General features: G+C 43.5%; 1 protein-coding gene across 4 annotated transcripts in view; it reads left to right on the top strand.

The window, feature by feature from the left end:
• AP3D1 (adaptor related protein complex 3 subunit delta 1) overlaps window positions 1-21,739 on the top strand; it is a 48,005-nt gene that overhangs the window by 705 nt on the left and 25,561 nt on the right. For all 4 annotated transcript variants that reach the window (XM_060785134.2, XM_060785136.2, XM_060785135.2 and 1 more), the window contains exons 2-14: window positions 7,956-8,051; window positions 8,301-8,381; window positions 8,695-8,775; window positions 8,888-8,995; window positions 9,877-10,006; window positions 10,279-10,418; window positions 11,677-11,750; window positions 14,058-14,107; window positions 14,208-14,257; window positions 14,588-14,636; window positions 14,774-14,919; window positions 20,949-21,097; window positions 21,425-21,655. In XM_060785134.2, coding sequence (XP_060641117.2) covers window positions 7,956-8,051; window positions 8,301-8,381; window positions 8,695-8,775; window positions 8,888-8,995; window positions 9,877-10,006; window positions 10,279-10,418; window positions 11,677-11,750; window positions 14,058-14,107; window positions 14,208-14,257; window positions 14,588-14,636; window positions 14,774-14,919; window positions 20,949-21,097; window positions 21,425-21,655 — 1,385 coding nt within the window. The remainder of the gene's footprint in view (window positions 1-7,955; window positions 8,052-8,300; window positions 8,382-8,694; window positions 8,776-8,887; window positions 8,996-9,876; window positions 10,007-10,278; window positions 10,419-11,676; window positions 11,751-14,057; window positions 14,108-14,207; window positions 14,258-14,587; window positions 14,637-14,773; window positions 14,920-20,948; window positions 21,098-21,424; window positions 21,656-21,739) is intronic.

Genomic DNA, 21,739 nt, shown 5'->3' with positions numbered 1-21,739 from the left:
TCTATTGTTGGTGGGGTTCGGAATGCTCCTTGATTGTAGGTGAACTATAAATCCCAGCAACTACAACTCCCAAATGTCAAGATTCTATTTTCCTCAAACTCCATCAGTGTTCACATTTGGACATATTGAGTATTCATGCCAAGTTTGGTCCAGATCCATCATTGTTCGAGTCCACAGTGATCTCTGGATGTAGGTGAACTACAAATCCAAAACTCAAGGTCAATGCCCACCAAACGCTTCCAGTATTTTCTGTTGGTCATGGGAGAACTGTGTGCCAAGTTTGGTTCAATTCCATCATTGGTAGGGTTCAGAATGCTCTTTGATTGTAGGTGAACTATAAATCCCAGGAACTACAACTCCCAAATGACAAAATCAATTTTTTTAGTGAAGGACATACATTGGGTTGTTAGGTGTCTTGTGTCCAAATTTGGTGTCAATTTGTCCAGTGGTTTTTGAGTTCTGTTAATCCCACAAACAAACATAACATTTTTATTTATATAGATACCGTAATTATTCGTATTATATTTGTTCACTATTACCGTTTATATTATTTATAAAACTTCTTAACTATTATTTATTTATATTATTGATATCAGTTGCTTTTTTATCTACGCATTTTTATTACTGTTTAATATATTGTTTGGAATACTCATCATTTATTCTTTATAATTTATTTATATTGCATTATATTCTCTATTTATTAATAATTAATGATTAAGGATTCTTATATTATTTATAATGTTCGTTATCTATTCATTGTAATTTATTAATATTATTTATATGTATTGCGTACTAATTTATCTATAATTATATTTGTTCACTATTAATGTTTATTATTTGGAATATTGGTTATCTTGTATTGTGTGTTTATTATGCATTGTTTTAGGCACACTCTGCCATCTGTAAGCCGCCCCGAGTCCCTTTGGAGAGATGGAGGCGGGGAACAAAAAAAAAGTTATTATTTATTTATTTATTTGCAATTTATTAATATAATATTTGTATCGACAGTATTGATTTTTTATCTTATTTCTTTATTTCGTAACTGTTTCTTAATATTTATTATATTTTGTTTTTATCTATATGTTTACAATTTATTGTTTATATTATTTATAATATCTATTATTTGAAATTTATTTATATTCCTTGTATCCATTGCTTTTTATTTTATTTATTCACTATTTATATTTATCTTTATTATCTTTTAAGCTATTTATTAATGTCCATTATATTTATATTTGTTATTTAGTATTAACACTTTGTTTATATTATTTATATCCATTGCTTTTTATTTGTGTCGATCAATTTAATATTATATTTGTTCATTGCTAATATTTGTTATATTAGTTATTGATTTATTTATGATTTCTTATTAGTATTTGCTTCTCTTTTTATTTTTATTTTTTTAGTCACTGTATATACTCCAGTATAAGCCTATTTTTTCAGCCCCTTTTTTAGGCTGAAATAGTTCCCCTCGGCTTATACTCGAGTCAAGGTTATTTATTATTTTACTCTGTTATTAGTATTATTTTTATTACATTTATTATTTTACTCTATTATTATTATTACACTTACATTATTTTCCTCTATTATTATTTTATTACATTTATTATTTTATTCTATTTATTATTATTATTGCTTTTATTATTTTACTCTATTATTGTTATTATTGCTTTTATTACTTTATTATTACCAATATTATTACATTTCTATTATTTACTCTATTATTATTTTTATTTCATGTTATTGCATTTATTATTCTACTCTATCATTATTAGTAATAGGTAAGCACATTTGCATTGAAGGAGGTTAGAATAATGGTTTAATCAGATTTGGGCAGTCTTATCTTAAATTACAGTTGTATGTAAATACTCAAAAACATTTAACCTACTGATGATTACCAGTACAAGCTAAATTTCTCACTCTCAGCTTATACTCAAGTCAATACGTTTTTGCAGTTTTTTGTGGTAAAATTAGGTGCCTCGACTTATATTCGGGTCAGCTTATATTCAAGTATATATGGTATATATATATATATATATATATACACACACACATATATATACATACACACATACACATAAACACACATATCCTCCCATCTATATTACTATGGGTCTCTTATAGCTATTATTTACTTTTTATGTATTTGTGGCCTATATTTATATGTATTGCTTTGTCCGTTTTTACTAAACTGACTATGTACTTATTAATCTGCTCTATTTGTTGTTTATTTACATTTGTTGCTTTTTACCTGTTTATATTTTCAGCTCTTCTATTTATTATGCATATAATGTGTATGGGTCAGCTTTATTTGTCCTTTATTATCTATATCTCATATTTCAGGTCACTCAGAGGTTGGCACCTTTGTTTTCTGATGCTTCAATGGACACATTAGTCAAAATATGAGTCATAGCTTTGTATATAAGATGCATATAGAACATACATGTATTCAGATTGGGGTCCCACCACCAATATGTGTCTGTAAATAGTCCATAATCCGACACACTTCTGCTCCAAGTGTTTTGGACAAGGGATACTCAACCTGTGTCTAATTTATTTATTCATCTATTTAACTATTTAATTTATTATATCTCCTAGATAGTTTCCAGTCCTTTAGAGGGTCAATTAAAAAAATTCACTATATTCATGGTTCAAATCTCTGTTAATTGATGGTTCTCTGAGCAGATCTGGTCAAGAAAACTCCTTGATAGATTTATTATTGGAAACAACTCAAAGGGACACAACAAAAGTTGTGGATGATACTAACTGTCTCAGTGGCACAATGGATGATGATACAGACAGCCGAGTAGCATTTTTCTCTAGATGTATTTGTTTTCTCTAGTAAGGAGAAAACAAAAACATGCATGATTACAACAGGTTGCAATGTATCCCTGAGGAGGCATTTGTTGAAAGAAACATTTTCTTTTTGTGTATCTTGGACAAATCATGTTGGCTACTATTTAAAGCAAATGTTCCTTTTGACAAAAGGCTCCTCAGGGCTACAGTTTCAGCCAATTGTAATCTATCCAGTCTAATAAAGGTGAAGTAGGCCTTTTGTGACCCTGTTCTGACAGCAGTACAGTTAATATTAGCAAAACATAGTTTCATTATGATGATAATGATTTATACCCTGCTTTTTCCCTCCACAAGACTCAAAACGGCTACAACGGAGACTCAAAAGTGTCATTAATAGGAATGTTAGTAATTTCCACAATATGAATAGTCACTAGTGTGTTTCTATTGACTGTTATTATTACCATCATCTTTACATTTCACGTTTCCTCAAAAACCTGGGCCTTAGGCAGCTGTGTTGCATTCTCCGGCATGAGGCTATGATTTGGAGGATGCTTTGGTATGAGGCGAGAGTGCATCCCATGCTGCAGACCTTTGATAGAATTCAATGGGATATGCTTATCAGTCTCACTTTCTTGCAATAGCTCTGTGTTCTCTCTGGTCACAGAAGCCAAACAGGTTTAGGCCTAGTCAGTACTCAAAAGGTAGACTATCTAGGTCCTGGAAGCTATACCTCAAAAGGAAAGATAAGCAACTCAAATTATGTGCAGATCTGCATCATACGGTAATCTTAGTGCTGAGCCAAAGAGGGAAGCTGCTTCAGGAGCTGCACCTGGAGCTCCTCTTTGAGGGACACCATCTCTCATTTAATGACCAGAGCTCAATCCTATGCGATCCTGAGATTTGTAGTTTGACGAGGCATACTTATTTAGGCAATCCCTCGAGTAAGAATGTCCTCCAAGTGCAGTGTCCTGGTGGTGGGTACATAGGTGACTGTGGAGCCCTATTCTTGATCAACATGTTCTGCTGCAGAGAGGGCATCGGTTTCCAGGTGGAGAGCAGTCCCAGTCAGGGTTGGCTTGACGCGCCTTCCTCGTAGCACTTTTCTCCCTTTCGTCTTCCATTCGTGCCTCTTCAAATTCTACAGCACTGATGGTCAAAGCTGACCTCCAGCTAGAGCGCTCAAGGGCCACGGCTTCCCAGTTTTCGGTGTCTGTGCTGCAGTTTTTAAGGTTGGCTTTGAGCCTGTCTTCAAATCTCTTTTCCTGTCCTCCAACATTCCGTTTTTCATTTTTGAGTTCAGAGTAGAGCAACTGCTTTGGGAGACAGTGACCGGGCATTTGGACAACGTGGCCGGTCCAGCGGAGTTGATGGCAGAGGACCATTGCTTCAATGCTGGTGGTCTTTGCGTCTTCCAGCACGCTGACATTTGTTCGCCTGTCTTCCGAAGGTTTGCAGGATTTTTCGGAGGCAACGCTGATGGAATCGTTCCGGGAGTTGCATGTGACGTCTGTAGATAGTCCACGTTTCACAGGCATATAGCAGGGTTGGGAGGATGATAGCTTTACAAACAAATGGCATGAGGCATAAGAATCCTTTGACTGAGAAGGCACAAGGCCTTGTCAAACTGCAACCCTCATGATTCCATAGCATTGAACCAAGGCAGTTATAAAGTAGATCCATTCTTCAGTGTAGATACATCCCAAGGTTTATCCTTTCTGTTGCTGGAAGCTTTAGTGCTCTCACACTTTCATTCGTAAAGAAGGAATCCTAAGCGACTGTAATGGACAGATAGCATGTTTGGCCACTTTTTGTGCTTTACATTTAGCAATAAATACTTTTTTTTGGTTTTGAAAATTGAGGTGTGCATTAGATTAGATGGCGCATTTGACCCGAGTAAATATGGGTGTTTTTAATATGTAATACCCTATATATATATTAAATAATATATATTAAATATATATATATTAAAATAATGTATTAAATAATGTGTGTTAAATAATGTATTATGTACATCTCAATCTTTTCTGTAGAAACGTTCAGACCTTTCCCCTTTTCGCTGATGTCCTACAGTTATTTATTTATTTGTCGTGTCAGAGCAACCAGTCCATTATATTACATTTCTAACAGAACAAAGCAAACAAAGACAAATACAAAACTTGTGAGTTTGGTAGTTGGTTAAATGTCCTACAGTTGATGCTGTGTATTTTCCTCTATAGCATCTCCATATGGTTAATCACAAACATAATTGTTAACTGACTTTCTTTTGTTAATGAGAAATGTATCCAATTTGGTAGAAATTGTTGCAACTCAATCAACAAATGGTGCATATTATAAAATTAAAGCAGAACCTACATTTGAACACTTGCACCCTTTGTGGGGACAGAGAAGCGGGGATCACTTTTCATGTGACACACTGGTGTGTCCAGACACACAGTTTGGAAAAAGCTGCTATAGAAGTTTTATCTTTTTGTCTAGGGGAGCAGAGGTGACCCATTTTGGTCCTGCCAAAATGAGTCTTGCCGATCAAAGGATAGGGAGACTTTGATCTCCATTATGGAGGGCTACATTGGGACACTTCCCTAATCTTTTGGCAGCTGAGGAGATGCAGGGAATGCTTATGTCTGGCAAAAAGCAATCCCCACTCAACAACAAGAGAAATACTTCATTCCAAGATACAAAGGGAGCTTGTTCTCCTGGGAGACAAAAGGGCCTTTCAGATTTGCACACCTATCTTCTCTCTGCCTCCTCTTTGGCCCACTCCCTTTTTTCCTCTTTGCCTTGCTGCTTTCTGGAGCCTCCTCCAGGCCCCTGCCCCAAGCCACCCCTTCTCTTTCTCAGCCAGAAAAAAAGCCTTTCTTCCTCCTTATTTCTTCTGCGGCCCAGTGACGTTTTCCCGCCACATGACTCATGGCTAAACTCAAGACGTGTCTTTCTGGCATTGCCTTTGTGCCCATTGCCAGCTTTGGCGGCCGCCTGGTTTTTGGTTCCTTTTACACATCGCATTTCTGCTTTCTAGGTAGCCAATGCTGGGTGTCAGTTACTTTCAAGTCTGGTCAGCAGCCTCAAAAGCCATGGCTATCCAACTTGGCATAGAACATACATTCAAAGGCATTTTCTTGTGCAGGTCTATAAATGTGAACTCTTTCTCTGTGACCTGTCTCTCTGAAGGAGTACAGGATTTGACTGCAGAAGTGTAAACCTGCTAAAAATCACACTCAGCGTGGCAGAGTGTAAATTGGGAAGACGGGGCTTGCAGTATCACCTCTAAGAGGAGCTGTCTGTTCCCCCCCCCCCCCACAACTCATATCACCATATGGAGATCAGGCTGTCCTTGTTTCTGCCCCCCCCCCATATTCCTCCCCCTTGCCCATCTTCTATCTGATATCTTCAGAGTGCTTTTCTCTCTGAGCTGAAAAGCCCTGAAACTAGAAGAAGGTCATTACACAACTATTGGCCACCTTGTCAGGGACGTGTATCAAATGCAGCTATGCTGCCCCTTGAGTTGCCATATGTGTCATGTTTAAAGCCAGCGCAGATGCCAAATTAGGGAGTTTTCTTCCAAAATCTGAGCCAGGCTCATCCTTCTATATTTACCCTACTTTTCCTCCGGCACAGATAATCCTCATCAGCAAATTGTCTCTGATGTGGGCATGGATTTGTGGGCTTGGGAATTAATCTGATGTTTGTCGTACAGAGCAGATGGAAATCGGGCCTTTAAATTTCTTCAGTTATTGATGAAATGTGAAAATAGTATAACTGAGGATTGTTGTCTCCCCAGTATCTTCACCTGGTGAATTTTTTTTAGTGGCTTTAGAAAAAAGTCATTTGGGGCAAGTAAAGCCGGAGCTGGAGACCTGGGCTCAACGCGTGAGGGATTCCTTGACATCTGTTTTCTCCAGCTCTGACATGGTCATCAAATATTTAGCATGAGGCACAATGTCTTTGGTGATCAGTTGCATGCCGAACAAGGATGATCGTTCAGCATCTCTCATTACTGCCAGTGCTGTAAAACCATCTTATTTATTTATATACCGCTTTTCTCAGACCTGTGGAGACTCAAAGCGGTTCACAACAAAGTAAATGGCAAAATTCAATGCCTCACAAAATATAAAATACATCACATAACTAAAGTAGCATATAACAATAGATTAAAACCAGTAAACTACTATTTTGACCTGAAAGGAGAAGCTGATGTTCTGTGGCTGGTGGTTTCCTTAATTTTTCCAAGTATAATTCAGCAAGTGCTGTGGTTTTCATTTTATTCTTTGGCCAAGTTGCAATAGCTAGAAAAATGTCGATCAAGGGCCTGAAGCTTTGTATGAGTTGCCTCCGCTGCCGAATTCCAAGTCTTCCTGCCTGATGGTCGTCCACATCTTTGGCAAGATGCTGTCCAAACGCTTAATAGTTCAGTTGCCATTGTGACTCAGTCCTGCTTCCTCGGTAGAGCTCTTTAGATCCTTGGGATTGATTTCCCATTTCATAATGTGGTTTTGAGATAGCACAAAATCCCATGATTGGGAACACACAGCTCACATTGGCCCTTACATAAAACAACAGGTCTTGGGAGTTTGTGATTTTGGTGGAGTCGGCAAGGAGAATCTCAAATCAGCTGAGTAGTTGGTGCAAACAATATTAAATATAGCTTTGGTCTTAATGTAGTGTTCATTTTCTAGGTTACACAGTGCCTTAAACACTTCTGTAGAAAGGTGGGGTAAACTATGATGAATGAATTGGCTAAACAACAGCCGGCTTTGATGAATGTTGGCCTGGTGCTCTGAACGTCAAATGGCATGGTTTCCATCCCACATTTGGTTCATCAATGGCCGAACTGTGGTTATACATCCACCTTTTTTTGGTCAACCCCTTTGGAGGGCTGGTACTTTGATTGGAGAGTTAATTCCCAACTCTTGGTTTATCTTTCCTTGAGGAGTTTGCTTGCTGTGTCTCTGCATGACCTCTAGTCCTCACAGTCAGGAAGAGCTGAGAGAAGCAACTCTTGTAGAGAGTAAACAGGTGGCTTTCTTGGACAGTGGGCAAAATATGATGAAACTAAAACATTGTGTCTCAAGAGTGAAGCGTTCTGCTCGCTTATCAAGCCTCTTTGCAGGAACCTACTTATCCTTCCACTTTTCTCTCTCTTCCTTCTTCTTTTCCTCTAGGCAAAGTACATCTCTCAGTGCATTGATGAGATCAAGCAGGAGTTGAAGCAGGACAACATTGCGGTGAAAGCAAATGCCGTCTGTAAGCTCACCTATGTAAGTATGACACTTGCTGAGGTCTTGAGTTGCCTTACTCTCCCTCTTTCTGTGAAGAAGAGGTTGGATGACATTGGAGGAGATGCCTGAAATAATGTTCTCATTTCTGGAAGGTGCGGGGCCAGTTCTCATGCCACAGAAAGACAGAATTTGCGAGTCCGTGCTGCTCAAGTCTTGCGATAAAATTATCTTGTGATTCTTGCCTTTCTGAAATCAGTGCCTCAATCTTCCCTTCTCTGCTTCTAACAGTTGCAGATGCTGGGCTACGATATCAGCTGGGCGGCCTTCAACATCATTGAGGTCATGAGTGCTTCCAAATTCACCTTCAAAGTGAGTAGCCTCTTTGGAAGTCGTAGTTGAAGAGCCATTGTTTCAGGAAGGTGATGAATGTCGGTACAGTTTATGATTCTCAGATGGAGCCTGATCTGTGGAGACAGCTCTGTCGAAAAATCTTCCTCCTTTGGAAGAGTTGTCACATTTGTTGACAACTATAATACACATAGTCAAATCTCCCAAAGTCAAACCCATAAATGCAGGGGAAGGGAGGATTCTAGGTCTAGCGTTTGCCAATCTTCTGCTATAATAGATGGCCACAGAGTCTGTTTGGCCTCTAGGCGTGACTACTTTTCCTTTGATCCCACAGAGGATCGGGTACTTGGCTGCCTCGCAGTGCTTTCATGAGGGGACTGACGTTATCATGCTGACCACCAACCAGATCCGGAAGGTGATGATGTTTTTATTATCTGAGGCTGCATCTCCACTGTTGACACCTGCTTAAAAACCGCTATGGCTCAATGGTATGGAAAGCATTTAATGTCCCCCTGTCTTGCCCTTAGGACTTGAGCAGCCCAAACCAGTATGATACCGGAGTGGCGCTGACCGGTTTGTCCTGCTTCGTGACGCCGGATCTTGCCCGAGATTTGGCCAATGACATCATGACACTGGTGAGGCCCGCATTTTGTTTAGATATTATTACATAACTAAGTAATGGGTTGCTATGAGTTTTCTGGGCTGTCTCGCCATGTTCCAAAAGCATTCTCTCCTGATGTTTCACCCACATCTATGGCAAGCATCCTCAGAGGTTGAGGAGTAGATTGGAAAGTATACAAGTGGAGTTTATATACCTGTGGAATAATGTCCAGGGTGGGAGAAAGAACTTTTGTCTGCTTGAGGCAAGTGAGAATGTTGCAGTTGGCCACCTTGGTTAGCATTGAATGGCCTTGCAGCTTCAAAGCCTGGCTGGTTGCTGCCTGGGGGAATCCTTTGTGTGGAGGTGTTAGCTGGCCCTGGTTGATTCTTGTCTGGAATTCCCCTGTTTTTTGAGTGTTGTTCTTTATTTACTGTCCTGCTTTTAGAGTTCTTAAATACTAGTTGCCAGATTTTGTTCATTTTCATGGTTTCTTCCTTTCTATTGAAATTGTCCACATGCTTGTGGATTTCAGTGGCTCCTTTGTGTAGTCTGACATGGTGCTTCTTAAGAGTGGTCCAGCATTTTTGTATTCTGAAATAATATGCTGTGTCCAGGTTGGTTCATCAGGTGCTCTGCTACGGCTGACTTAACTAAGTAATTTTAATTTAATATTACTATTTGTTTTTGGTTTTTTTGTTTGTTTTTTTTGCACCTTGTAGAAGTGTTGTAAACAGTAGCATGCCTTAGGAGAGGAGGGAAACATACCCAAACAGTTAAAGCTGTTTTTTAACATAGTGTCTTTAGGCCACAGTGGGTGAGGGACATAGTTAATGAGCTGTGGAATGTTACAATCCTTTTCTCAATTGTTGCAAAAATAACCCATAAGGGGCTCTTTCCTCCTCCTCCCACCCTCAGATGTCTCATACCAAGCCTTATATCCGCAAGAAAGCAGTGTTAATCATGTACAAAGTGTTCTTGAAGTATCCCGAATCCCTCCGGCCTGCCTTCCCTCGCCTTAAAGAGAAGCTGGAAGACCCAGACCCTGGTGAGCAACTTGGAAGAATGGGATTAGGGTGGGCTTTTGGGGGTCTGATTTGGTGACGAGGGCTGAGGAAGCCATCTCTGGAACTCAGTAAGGGAAGAAGAAGAGAAAAGGCTCTGAAGCTCCACCCTCACACCCCAATGCGTTTTTTGTTTGGCCCAAGATAGATGTCGTTGACTTCTCACTTCAGAAAATCCTTTCTGTGTACGGGGCACTGTAACACGCAAAATGATCTTCTGTCTCTATAAGCCTGCTCCTACTCTCTGTGTTCCCAGGCGTCCAGTCAGCGGCCGTCAATGTCATCTGCGAACTGGCCCGTCGCAACCCGAAAAACTACCTTTCCCTTGCTCCGCTCTTTTTCAAGCTGATGACATCCTCCACCAACAACTGGGTCCTCATTAAAATTATAAAATTGGCAAGTATTCCAGGGTGTCATCTTCGTTAGCAGGTTGAGAGAGAGAAAGGAAACCCAAACAGAAGTGCTATCGTCACATTTAAGAGGTGGCAGCAACCGGCGCAAACGAAGGTAGAATGACAGACCATATATATCATTGAGGAGAAAATAATTGCCTAATTCTCAGCTTCCTGTGGGGGAAAGAGTAAGGTGCAAGCAGGAGTGTATGTGAGCTGTCTTTGCTATGACATTTGGAATTCGACAATTATCTTTTCTGGGGAAACGAACCTGACATTTGTGAGTTTGATCCCAGTTTGACAGCCACCCAAAATAGAAGGCACTTTCTAAGGCTAGTCACAGCATTGTCTTCTTGAATTTTTATAGAATCTAAAGCAGGTTTGGCAAACCCAGCCCCAGGGGTGGATGTGGCCCCTTGGGCTCTTTTCTCAGGTCCTCCTCTCTCTCACCATCCTATCATCTCTTTCCTTCCCTCCTCTTTCTCCTTCCTTTCCACCCTTTCATCCTTCCTCTCTTTCCTTCCTCCTTCCCTTCCTCCAGGCTTTCCTTACCTTCCTCTTTCTCCCTTCTTCCTTCCCTTCCACCATTTTTTCCTTCCTTCCTTCCTTCCCTCTCTTCCTCTTTCTCCTTCCTTCCTTTCCTTTGGTCTTCCCTTCTCTATTCCCTCCCTCACCTCACTCTTTTCCCATCCTCTTTTTCCCTCTGTCATCTTTTCTTCCTTCTATCTTTGCTTCCTCTTTCCTTCCTTCCAGCCTTTCGTCCTTCCCTCCCTTTTGTCTTTCTCTTCTCTTTCTTTCCTTCCTCCTTCCCTTCTTTCCTTCCATCCTTTCCTTCCACCCTTTTGTCTTTCCCTCCCTTTTATCTTTCCTTCCTTCTCAGTTTCGTCCCTTCCTTTCCACCCTTTCATCCTTCCTTCCCTCTTTCCTCCCTCTTTCTCCTTCCTTTCCTTTTTCCTTCCTTCTCTCTTTCCTTCCTCCCTTCCCTCCCTTTCTCCTTCCCTCCATTTCCTTCCTCCCTTTCGTCCTTCCTTCCCTTCCACTCTTTCATCCTTCCTTTCCTTTTGTCCTTCCTTTCCTCCCTTCTTCCCTCGCTCCCTCTTTCTCCTTCCACCCTTCTCTTCTTCCCTTCCTTCCTTCCATCACTGGGAAGCCAGTCCTCCTAGCAGGGAGTGCTAGCATGTGGCTCTCAAGGTAGAAAGTTTGCCCATGCCTGGTCTCAAGGCAACTGTCATTTACTGCCTTTTCTTTCCATTGCTTTGTAGTTTGGTGCTCTCACTCCATTGGAACCCAGGCTGGGCAAGAAGCTGATCGAACCCTTGACCAATCTCATACACAGGTAAGGGTTACCATTGCTTTGTAAGGTGGAAGGAAACTGTGTGTTTCAATGCTAGCACTGGGCTACGGCGAGCCCTCCGTATTCACTGGGGTGAAAGGGTGCGGGATCCCCATGAAAATGAACAAAATTTTAAAATTAGATAATTCTAGGTCTTCCAGCACTGTTATGTAGTCATCATCCAATGGAAGCTTATCCTAAAATTGTACTGGGAGACCTAGACATTTCTAGGCTTCCGCTCTAAGAATGTCTAGGTCTATGAATTTGTGATTGACAGATTGACGGTGTGACTTCATGGGCAACAGAGGAAGTTGACCATAAAGTCACACTGGAAGATCCTTCTAGAGAGAACATTTTAATCTAATACTAAAAATAATAATTCCTGGCTTTCCTGGCACCAAAGTGGAGGGTTGACTGTAGTCTGGATCCTTCCTGTATATGAATGAGATAACCATAGTACTCCTGGTTCTTTGACCAAATTCAAGCAAGACTCAAGAGCCTTATACATGACTCATTGCCTTCTTTAGTGGTCATGATTACCTTTAAAAGAAAAGGGAAAATCCGCCCGCCCCAAGACAGTGCCGCCTCCTGAACGCTTTCTTTCCCCTCCTTGAGCCCCACAGCCTCCACTTAATGTGCCTTTCTTTCCCAAACAGCCAGCGCGCCCTCTTCCAATTACCTAAAGAAGGTAGAGTCCCCACCCAAGATAAAAAATTAGTCTGCTCCCACGAAATGCCGCAAAGTGGACAGTATGTATACTTCGACCCTCCCGCCGGCTCCAGCCTCCTTCCTGCCATCCTCTTTTCTCCCATCCTGCTTTAGTTGACTAGGCGTTCAGGCTTCTAGTGGACCAATCCCGTCAGGGGACACAAACCAGACATCCCATGGTGACTAATACTCATTGCTAGCCATTGCTGCCTCTGGAGATGTGGTGGCAATGGCCATTTTAGACTCTGGAGGGTGCAAAATGTACTAGCTTCATCCCATTCTTTACTGGTCTCCTCGAACATAGTTTTGATGGAAGTATGTGCAAGCTTAGGAGCCCCCAGTGGCCCAGCGGGTTAAATCGCTGGGCTGCTGGACTTGCTGACCGAAAGGTGAGCAGTTCGTATCCGGGGAGCAGGGTGAGCTCCCGTGTTAGCCCCAGCTTCTGCCTACCTAGCAGTTCAAAAACATGCAAATGTGCGTAGATCAATAGGTACTGCTTCTGCGGAAAGGTAACGGCGCTCCATGCAGTCATGCTAGCCACATGGCCGTGGAGGTGTTTACAAACAATGCCAGCTCTTTGGCTTAGAAATGGAGATGAGCACCACCCCTCAGAGTCGGACATGTCTAGATTTAATGTCAAGGGAAACCTTTACTTTTATGTGCAAGCTTATCTTATATATGCTGGTATATATGCTTGCGGCGTAATGAAGGTCTTCCCCCAAATAAGAATGCTGTCCCTCCCTTTGTCCCTCAGATCTTTCCCAAATGGGAAAGGAAGAGGGAAAGAAGCCGAAGTGCTGAAAGAGGGAGAAGAGTTGTCTGCTTTGTGCAATAAAATATTGCTCAAAAGCCAGGCAAACAAAGGGATCCCCTTCAGACTGGAACCTGAAAGGAAGGGCTGTTAAGTCCCTCCTTCTTTGCGCTGTGGAACCCCGCTGTGGCTTCTCGTCCCTTGTGCCTTCCCTCACCTCTCTGACGGTTTTTGGAAGCCCTGGCTGTATGTTGCTGGTTTTACAAACTGGTTTGACTGGAGGGAGAGAGAGCAGGTCTAGCTGAAAAGTTTGGTGTTTCATTTAAAACCAGTTTCCATAGGGAGTCTGTTGAAGCACAGGTTTTAGGACAGACCTGGGCAAAGTTTGGCCCTCCAAGTGTTTTGGACTTCAACTCCCACAATTCTTTACAGCCTTCCAGCTGTTAGGAATTGTGGGAGTTGAAGTACAAAACACCTGGAGGTCCAGAGTTTGCCTGGGCCTGGTTTAGGAGGTCGTGCCTTCGAAGGAAACCTTTAAGGCACCACCGTGCTTTGATCGCTGGGATAAATCATGCCAAAAAATTGAAGAAGAAAGAGTGCATCTAGGCCGGAGAATCAATGCAATGACTCCACTTTAACTGCCCTGGCTTAGTGCTCTGGAGTCCAAGGAGTTGTAGTTTCATAAAACCTTTCTACTGCAATTCCCAGGGTTCCTTAGTTCAAAGCCAAAGGAGTCAAATGGCAATATATTTCACAGTATCAAGGATTAAAAAAATATAATCCTGGCTACTTCTTCCATGGCACTGCTTTGGCTGAGATGTAAAGCAATCGTTTTATCTTTTCCCCTCCAGTACTTCCGCCATGTCCCTTCTCTACGAATGTGTGAACACAGTGATTGCAGGTAAGGAAAGAAATTCCAAAGGTGCGTCTTGTTGTTGATTCGTCATTTCATCTTTAGACAAACGTCTGTTGCTTAAGCGCTCGCCTTGTGCCTTTTCCAGTTCTGATTTCGCTCTCCTCGGGGATGCCCAACCACAGTGCCAGCATCCAGGTGAGCCCCTTTTTCTTTTACAGGCATCTTGCTTTTGATTCTTGGGTGGGGAGGAAACATTTCTTGTGTCTCCCTCGAAATGACACATTCCAAGATTCCTTAAGGTGGCGCCATAACATGATGAAAAAGAACAGAGATTTTGCAGAATCTCTAGCATGAATAAAAAAACCTCATCGTTTTTCAAAACCAGGATCCTTTTTCTCACAGCACAATCCCTGTGCTGCAATTCCACTTGAGCTACCATGGCAACATCCCCCTAAATCCTGGGAGGGACATTTAGGCAGCCCTTCCTTCATCTTACAATATCCACACTCTGCTTTCTCTCTGTAGCTCTGTGTCCAGAAACTGAGGATACTGATAGAAGATTCAGACCAGAACTGTAAGTGGGGAGAGGACCAGTGTGGATGCATTTCTTTTTATCTGTTTATGATGCTTATCCTGAAATGAGAGCGTGGCCATGTCGTTCATAACCGTGTGAACTTTTGTTTTGTTTCCTCCTCCTCTTCCTTTCTGCAGTGAAGTATTTAGGACTGCTAGCAATGTCCAAAATCCTGAAAACCCACCCCAAATCGGTCCAGTCCCATAAGGACCTCATCCTCCAGTGCTTGGATGACAAAGATGAGTCCATTCGTCTCAGAGCCTTGGACCTTCTCTATGGAATGGTAGGCTGATTTTATTAAAAACTAGCTTGGGTACCTGGCATTGCTCGGGTTATTAGAAGAAGTCATTTCTTTAAATTTTTCAAAATGCATAAGGTTGTGAGTGAACTACAACTCACATCATGCCAGATTAACCCCCTGAAATTCAATAAGTACTTAAAGTTTGTCATGTTGGGCCAATGTGTTCTATATGCATCATCAGTGGGTTCCTGTCTGCTCTGGCTGTAGGGTAAACTATGATTCCCATGGTGGGTCAGTCCCCTCAAATTCCTCCAGTACCTTCAGTTGGTCATTGGGGTTCTGTGTGCCAAGTTAGGTCTAGGTCCATCATCGGTGGGTGCAGAGTGCACTTTGATTGCAGGTGAACTATAAATCGCAGTACCTACAACTAACAGATGTCAATGCCAATCCCCCCCCCCCCCAACCCACCAGTATTCAAATTTTGGCATATCGGGTATGCTTGATAAATTTGGTGCATATCCATCATTGTTTGAATTCACAGTGCTCTCTGGATGTAGGTGAACTATTCGTTGTGTCAGGGCAACCAGTCAATTGTATTACATTTCTAACAGAACAAAACTAACAAACAGACAAAATACAAAATTTGCAGAGTTGGTATTCTATAAAATGTCCTTTGACCAGTATCTGGCCACTTGAAGTGCTTCTGGTGTTGCTTCAAGGAGGTCCTCCATTGTGCATGTGGCAGGGCTCAAGGTGCATTGCAGCAGGTGGTCTGTGGTTTGCTCATCTCCACACTCGCATGTCGTGGATTCCACTTTGTAGCCCCATTTCTGAAGGTTGGCTCTGCATCTCGTGGTGCCAGAGTGCAGTCTGTTCAGCGCCTTCCAAGTCGCCCAGTCTTCTGTGCGCCCAGGGGGGAGTCTCTCATTTGGTATCAGCCATTGGTTGAGGTGCTGGGTTTGAGCCTGCCACTTTTGGACTGTCGCTTGCTGATGTGTTCCAGCGAGTGTCTCTGTAGATCTTAGAAAACTATTTCTTGATTTAAGTCGTTGACGTTCTGGCTGATACCCAAACAGGGGATGAGCTGGAGATGTCTCTGCCTTGGTCCTTTCACTATTGGCTGCTACTTCCCGGCGGATGTCAGGTGGTGCAATACCGGCTAAGCAGTGTAATTTCTCCAGTGGTGGAGGGCGCAGACACCCCATGATAATGCGGCATGTCTCATTAAGAACCACATCTACTGTTTTAGTGTGGTGAGATGTGTTCCACACTGGGCATGCGTACTCAGCAGCAGAGTAGCATAGCACAAGGGCAGATGTCTTTACTGTGTCTGGTTGTGATCCCCAGGTTGTGCCAGTCAGCTTTCGTATGATATTGTTTCTAGCACCCACTTTTTGCTTGATATTCAGGCAGTGCTTCTTGTAGGTAAGAGAACGGTCCAGAGTGACTCCCAGGTATTTGGGTGTGCTGCAATGCTCCAGTGGGATTCCTTCCCAGGTGATCCTCAGAGCTCGGGATGCTTGTCTGTTCTTGAGATGAAAGGCACATGTCTGTGTTTTAGATGGGTTGGGGATCAGCTGGTTTTCCCTGTAATAGGCAGCAAGGGCACTTAGAGCTTCGGAGAGCTTCTATTCTACCATCTCAAAGCTCCCTGCTTGAGCAGTAATGGCACAATCATCAGCATAGATGAAGCTCTCTGTCCCTTCTGGAAGTGGCTGGTCATTTGTCTAGATGTTGAACATGGATGGAGCAAGCACGCTCCCCTGAGGCAGTCCGTTCTTCTGTTTCCGCCATCTGCTTCTCTGGCTCTGAAACTCAACAAAAAAGCTCCTGTTTTGTAGCAGGTTTCCTATGAGGCGGGTGAGATGGTAGTCCTTTGTGATATTATATATTTTTCTCAGGAGGAGGCAGTGGTTCACAGTATCATAAGCTGCTGACAGGTCTATGAAGACAGCTCCTGTGATCTGCTGCCTTTCAAAGCCATCTTCTATGTGCTGAGTCAGGTTCAGCACTTGCGATGTGCAGCTTTTGCCTTTCCTGAAGCCAACTTTCTGTGGGATCAGACATGGGTCTATTTTTTCTCTAATTCTATGCAAAATAAGTCTCTCCAGAACTTTGTAGAGGTGGCACAACAGGGAGTTTGGTCTGTAGCTTTTTGGGTCATTACGGTCTTTGCCTGGCTTCAGGATGGCGATGACTCTTGCTTTCCTCCAGATTTTGGGGATCTGACAGGATGCAATGCAGTTGTTCATCAGCTCCAGCAGCCAGCGCCTTGCTTTTGGGCCAAAGTTCTTGATTTGTTCCATCTGTAGATCATCCAAGCCAGCTTTACATTTATTGAGAGCCATGTCCAATTCAGTAGATGTAAAGGGTTCATGAAGGTTGTTGTTCTCAATCTCTGGTTGTCTGGCTATCGGTTTCTTCCTACTTTGGTGGCAAGGTTGGGTTTCCCATTCTTCAAGAGTTTGTGTGCTATCTGATCGGCCTTTATGTTGGCATGGGTATTAGTTTGTGAGGGGTCGTTGCTCAACCGTCTCAGCAGCCTCCACGCCTTCTGGCTGCTCCTGCCCATGTCGACCTCCGTGGTCAGCTTGATCCACTGTTCTTTCTTGGCTTCAGAGATGGAGGACACAATGCTCTGCGCTGCCTGAAGGGTTTGCTCACTAAATGGGTCTTTGTTGTGGAGCCTGTAGTAGTTTTCCAACAAGGCAGCTGTTTCAGGAGTAATGCGCTGAAGGTAGTTGGTTCTGCATCCTCTCGGTATAGAGGCCCGTGAGCAAGTTTTCACGATTTCAATAAAGTGCTCGTATTTCTCAGGGATTGGCGCGACCGATGTGATCATGTCATCTAACATGTCTGAGAATTTAGTCCGATCTGCCTTTCTGAAGTTGAATCTTAATTTAAATTGAACTTCCTGAGGCCTTAATGTTGGGAACAGTTGGCATACTATAGGTCGGTGCTGTGTGTTTGGAATTGGTGGTCCCACAGATTTGGTGCATTGCTGTACAATGCTGTCGCTCACAAATAAGAGGTCTGGGTTATAACCTAGGTGACATCTCCCACTGATGTAGGATGGTGGGAGCTTACTATCATGGATGAGTGATAGTTTGTGCAGTTCAGACCAAGAGAAGATAGCCTCTCCATTTTTATCCTCTTGAGCATAGCCCCATACATGGCTATGGCTGTTAAAGTCACCAATTACTACCACCCTTTGGTGCCTATCAAAGTTCTCGGGGGAGGAGAAGCAGAACTCTTCATTTGGGGGCTTGTACACAGAAGTGATGGTGGTGTTATTAAGCTCTATTGTTATAACCTGTATATTGTTTTCTTCAATGTTGTGGGCACTGCTGACTTGGAGGCCTGGTTTGACAAAGACAGCGCTTCCATACTGCGCATGTGGTCTTTCCGCTACTAGGATCATTCCTGGAATTTTGAGTCTTTTCTGTTGTTCATCCCTGTGTGTTTCTTGGACACACAGCACATCGCATCTCTTATCTCGGCACAGTTCATAGAGCAGTTGTTCTTTGGCAGCTGACATGCCTTCAGTTTTGATTGAGATTATTGTCATGGTTGGTCCTGAAAAGGTCCGTTGGTTGTTTTGCTTGCTTGCTTGCATGCTGCAAGTCGCTTCTGGTCGCTTCTGGGGTGAGAGAATCAGCTGTCTACGAAGACGTTGCCCAGGGGATGCCTGGATGTCTTGCAATCCTGCGAGGAGGCTTCTCTCACGTCCCCCGTAGGTGAACTATAATTCCTATAAATAAAGCCCTCCTGCATAGCCCTCCTGCATTTTTTGTTGGTCATGGGGCTTCTGTGTGCCAAGTGAGGTCCAGAGCCATCATTGATGGGGTCCAGAGTTCTCTTTGATTGCCAGAGAACTATAAATCCCAGTGCCTACAACGACTATAAATCAAGGTGAATTCCCCTCAAGCCTCTCCAGTATTTTTCTTTGGTCATGGGGGTTCTGTGTTTCAAATGTGGCCCAGGTCCATTGTTGGTGGGGGTCACCGTGTTCTGACTTGATGCAGCGTGAACTACAGCTTCTATCATGTGGAGTCAATTCACCCAACCCCCTCTAGTATGTTTATTTGCTGATTAGTTCTGCTCTGTTTGTTGTGCAGACAGTTGAAAAGAATAGCAAAGGGCTAAGGGAGAGGATCATGCAAATTCCACACCAATGAAGAGAGTCAGAAACACTGGGATGTCTATGGTGGTGGAAACACATACAATCTAGGATGGAACTGTTCCCGTATGAAAGCCTTCTCTTGCGTGGTGGGCAGGATGGTGTTTGGGGAGGACATTGGCAGGGCTCTAGATGTTCATGATTCTCACTATTACATGCAATGTCACTGAAGGGGGAGGACCTTTGGTGTCTCCTGAGTGGATATCCCAGCTACATATACACATACTTATTTTCACTTTTATTATGTGTATAGCTTAGGCATGGGCAAACTTGGGCCCACCAGGTGTTTTGGGCTTCAACTTCAACAATTCCTAACAGCCTACTGGCTGTTAGGAATTGTGGGAGTTGGAAGTCCAAATCACCTGGAGGCCCAAGTTTGCCCATGCATGTTATAGGTCTATGGACATTTTATTTATTTCCGTCACTTTTACCCCGCCCTTCTCACCCCCTAGGGGGGACTCAGGGCGGCTTACAGAGAAAGGCACAATTCGATGCCTTATCACATATACATACATATATAAAAACAATTAAGCAATTACAAATTAAATTAAATCATCAATACATAGTAACACCATAAACACAATAGTAGGCTAATCCTGAGCTCAGAGTTCGGAGTTCCGTAAATCCTCTTGTCCGGTTCCAGCTCGTCATCACGTCTTTCTTTAACTGCCTGAGTGTCCAAACGCCTGGTCCCACATCCAGGTCTTCAGCCTCTTCCTAAATGAGAGAAGGGACGTTGCCGATCTAATCTCCCCGGGGAGCGAGTTCCACAGGCGGGGGGCCACCACCGAGAAGGCCCTGCTCCCCGTCCCCGCCAATCTCACTTGTGAAAGAGGCGGGGTCGCGAGCAGGGCCTCCCCAGAGGATCTTAGATTCTGAGGTGGGACATAGAGGGAGATCCGTTCGGATAGATACACTGGGCCGGAACCGTTTAGGGTTTTGTAGGTCAAAACCAGCACTTTGAATTGTGCTCGGAACTGGATCGGCAGCCAGTGGAGCTGACGCAACAGGGGGGTGGTGTGCTCCCTGTATGTCGCCCCAGTGAGCAATCTGGCTGCCTCACGCTGGATCAGTTGGAGTTTCCGAGCAGTCTTCAAAGGCAACCCCACGTAGAGTGCGTTGCAGTAATCCAATCGGGATGTAACAAGAGCGTGGACCACCGTGGCCAAGTCCGACTTCCCAAGGTACGTGCGCAGCTGGCGCACAAGTTTTAGTTGTGCAAAAGCTCTCCCGGCCACCGCCGAGACCTGGGGTTCCAGGCTCAGCGGTGAGTCCAGGATCACTCCCAAGCTGCGAACCTGCGTCTTCAGGGGGAGTGTAACCCCATCTAACACAGGCTGTAACCCTATACCCTGTTCGGCCTTACGACTGACCAGTAGGACCTCTGTCTTGTCTGGATTCAATTTCAATTTGTTAGCTCTCATCCAGTCCGACACAGCAGCCAAGCACCGGTTCAAGGTCTGGACAGCCTCCTTGGTGACAGGTGGGAAGGAGTGACAGATTTGGACATCATCTGCATAGAGATAACATCTTAGTCCGAAACTCCGAATGATCTCCCCCAGCTTCATGGTGCTTCATGGTAACTCTCTGGTGGAAGCTGTTCATATCAATAGGGTCCACCATTATCCATGGGGATCACACTATATAAGAGAGTAGGTGTTCCTTTCACATTCAGAAGAATGTTTTGAGGATGTTTGATGACGGGGTCGCCTTTTTGGGGGGTCTTGAAGCACAGTTTCTCTCAGGAATGTTTTGAAGGTGGCAACACGTTGGGCCCGGGGTCCCTTGTGGTCTCTTCCTGTTCTGAGATGATTACCAGTTTGTGGCAGATGAGCATGTTATCTTTGATATTGGCAACATGTGTTTGTGTGTTCACTTCCTTGGGCCACAGGTCTCTAAGAAGAACCTGATGGAGATTGTCAAGAAGCTGATGATCCATGTGGACAAAGCCGAAGGGACCACCTACAGGGATGAGCTGTTGACCAAAATCATCGATATCTGCAGCCAGTCCAACTACCAATACATCACAAACTTTGAATGGTCAGTCCTTTTTGGGGTCTGGAACAGCAGCTCATAACATGGGAAAAGCCCAGATGTGACTGGAGTTCAGATCCCAGAAGATCTTGCTTGAGATTCTGGGAGTTGTAGTCCAAAGTGTCTAAAGGGCAAACTGGGGAAGAGAAGCAAAGAAGGGTCCAAATAGATGCAAGGTGAAGCTGATTTCAGCGTGTCTGCTCAAGAGGAGAGATTGAGATCTAAATCTAAATCATTGAGGGGCTGGTCTATATTCCAAGGCCTGCTGGAAACCAGTTGCATTGGGTTTCCCTGTGTGATGATCTCCGCTTCTTCCCTTCTCATCTGCCTTAGGTACATCAGCATCCTGGTGGAGCTGACCCGGCTGGAGGGCACCCGCCACGGACACCTGATTGCCTCTCAGATGCTGGACGTGGCCATCCGGGTGAAGGCCATCCGCAAGTTTGCCGTGTCGCAGATGGCTATGCTGCTGGACAATGCACACCTCTTGGCCAGCAACACCCAGCAGAATGGGATTTGCGAGGTGCTCTATGCCGCCGCCTGGATTTGTGGGGAGTTCTCAGAGTAAGTGCTGTGGGGTTGAGTGTTTCTGGTAGTTTTGGAACAATGCCTTTGGGAGCAGTGTTTAACAGTCCCCATTCCTCCCTC

Source organism: Anolis sagrei, chromosome X (genome assembly GCF_037176765.1).
Source record: "Anolis sagrei isolate rAnoSag1 chromosome X, rAnoSag1.mat, whole genome shotgun sequence".
NCBI lineage: Eukaryota > Metazoa > Chordata > Lepidosauria > Squamata > Dactyloidae > Anolis > Anolis sagrei.
Note: the sequence above shows the minus strand (reverse complement) of the source record. Positions and strands in the feature narration are given on the sequence as shown.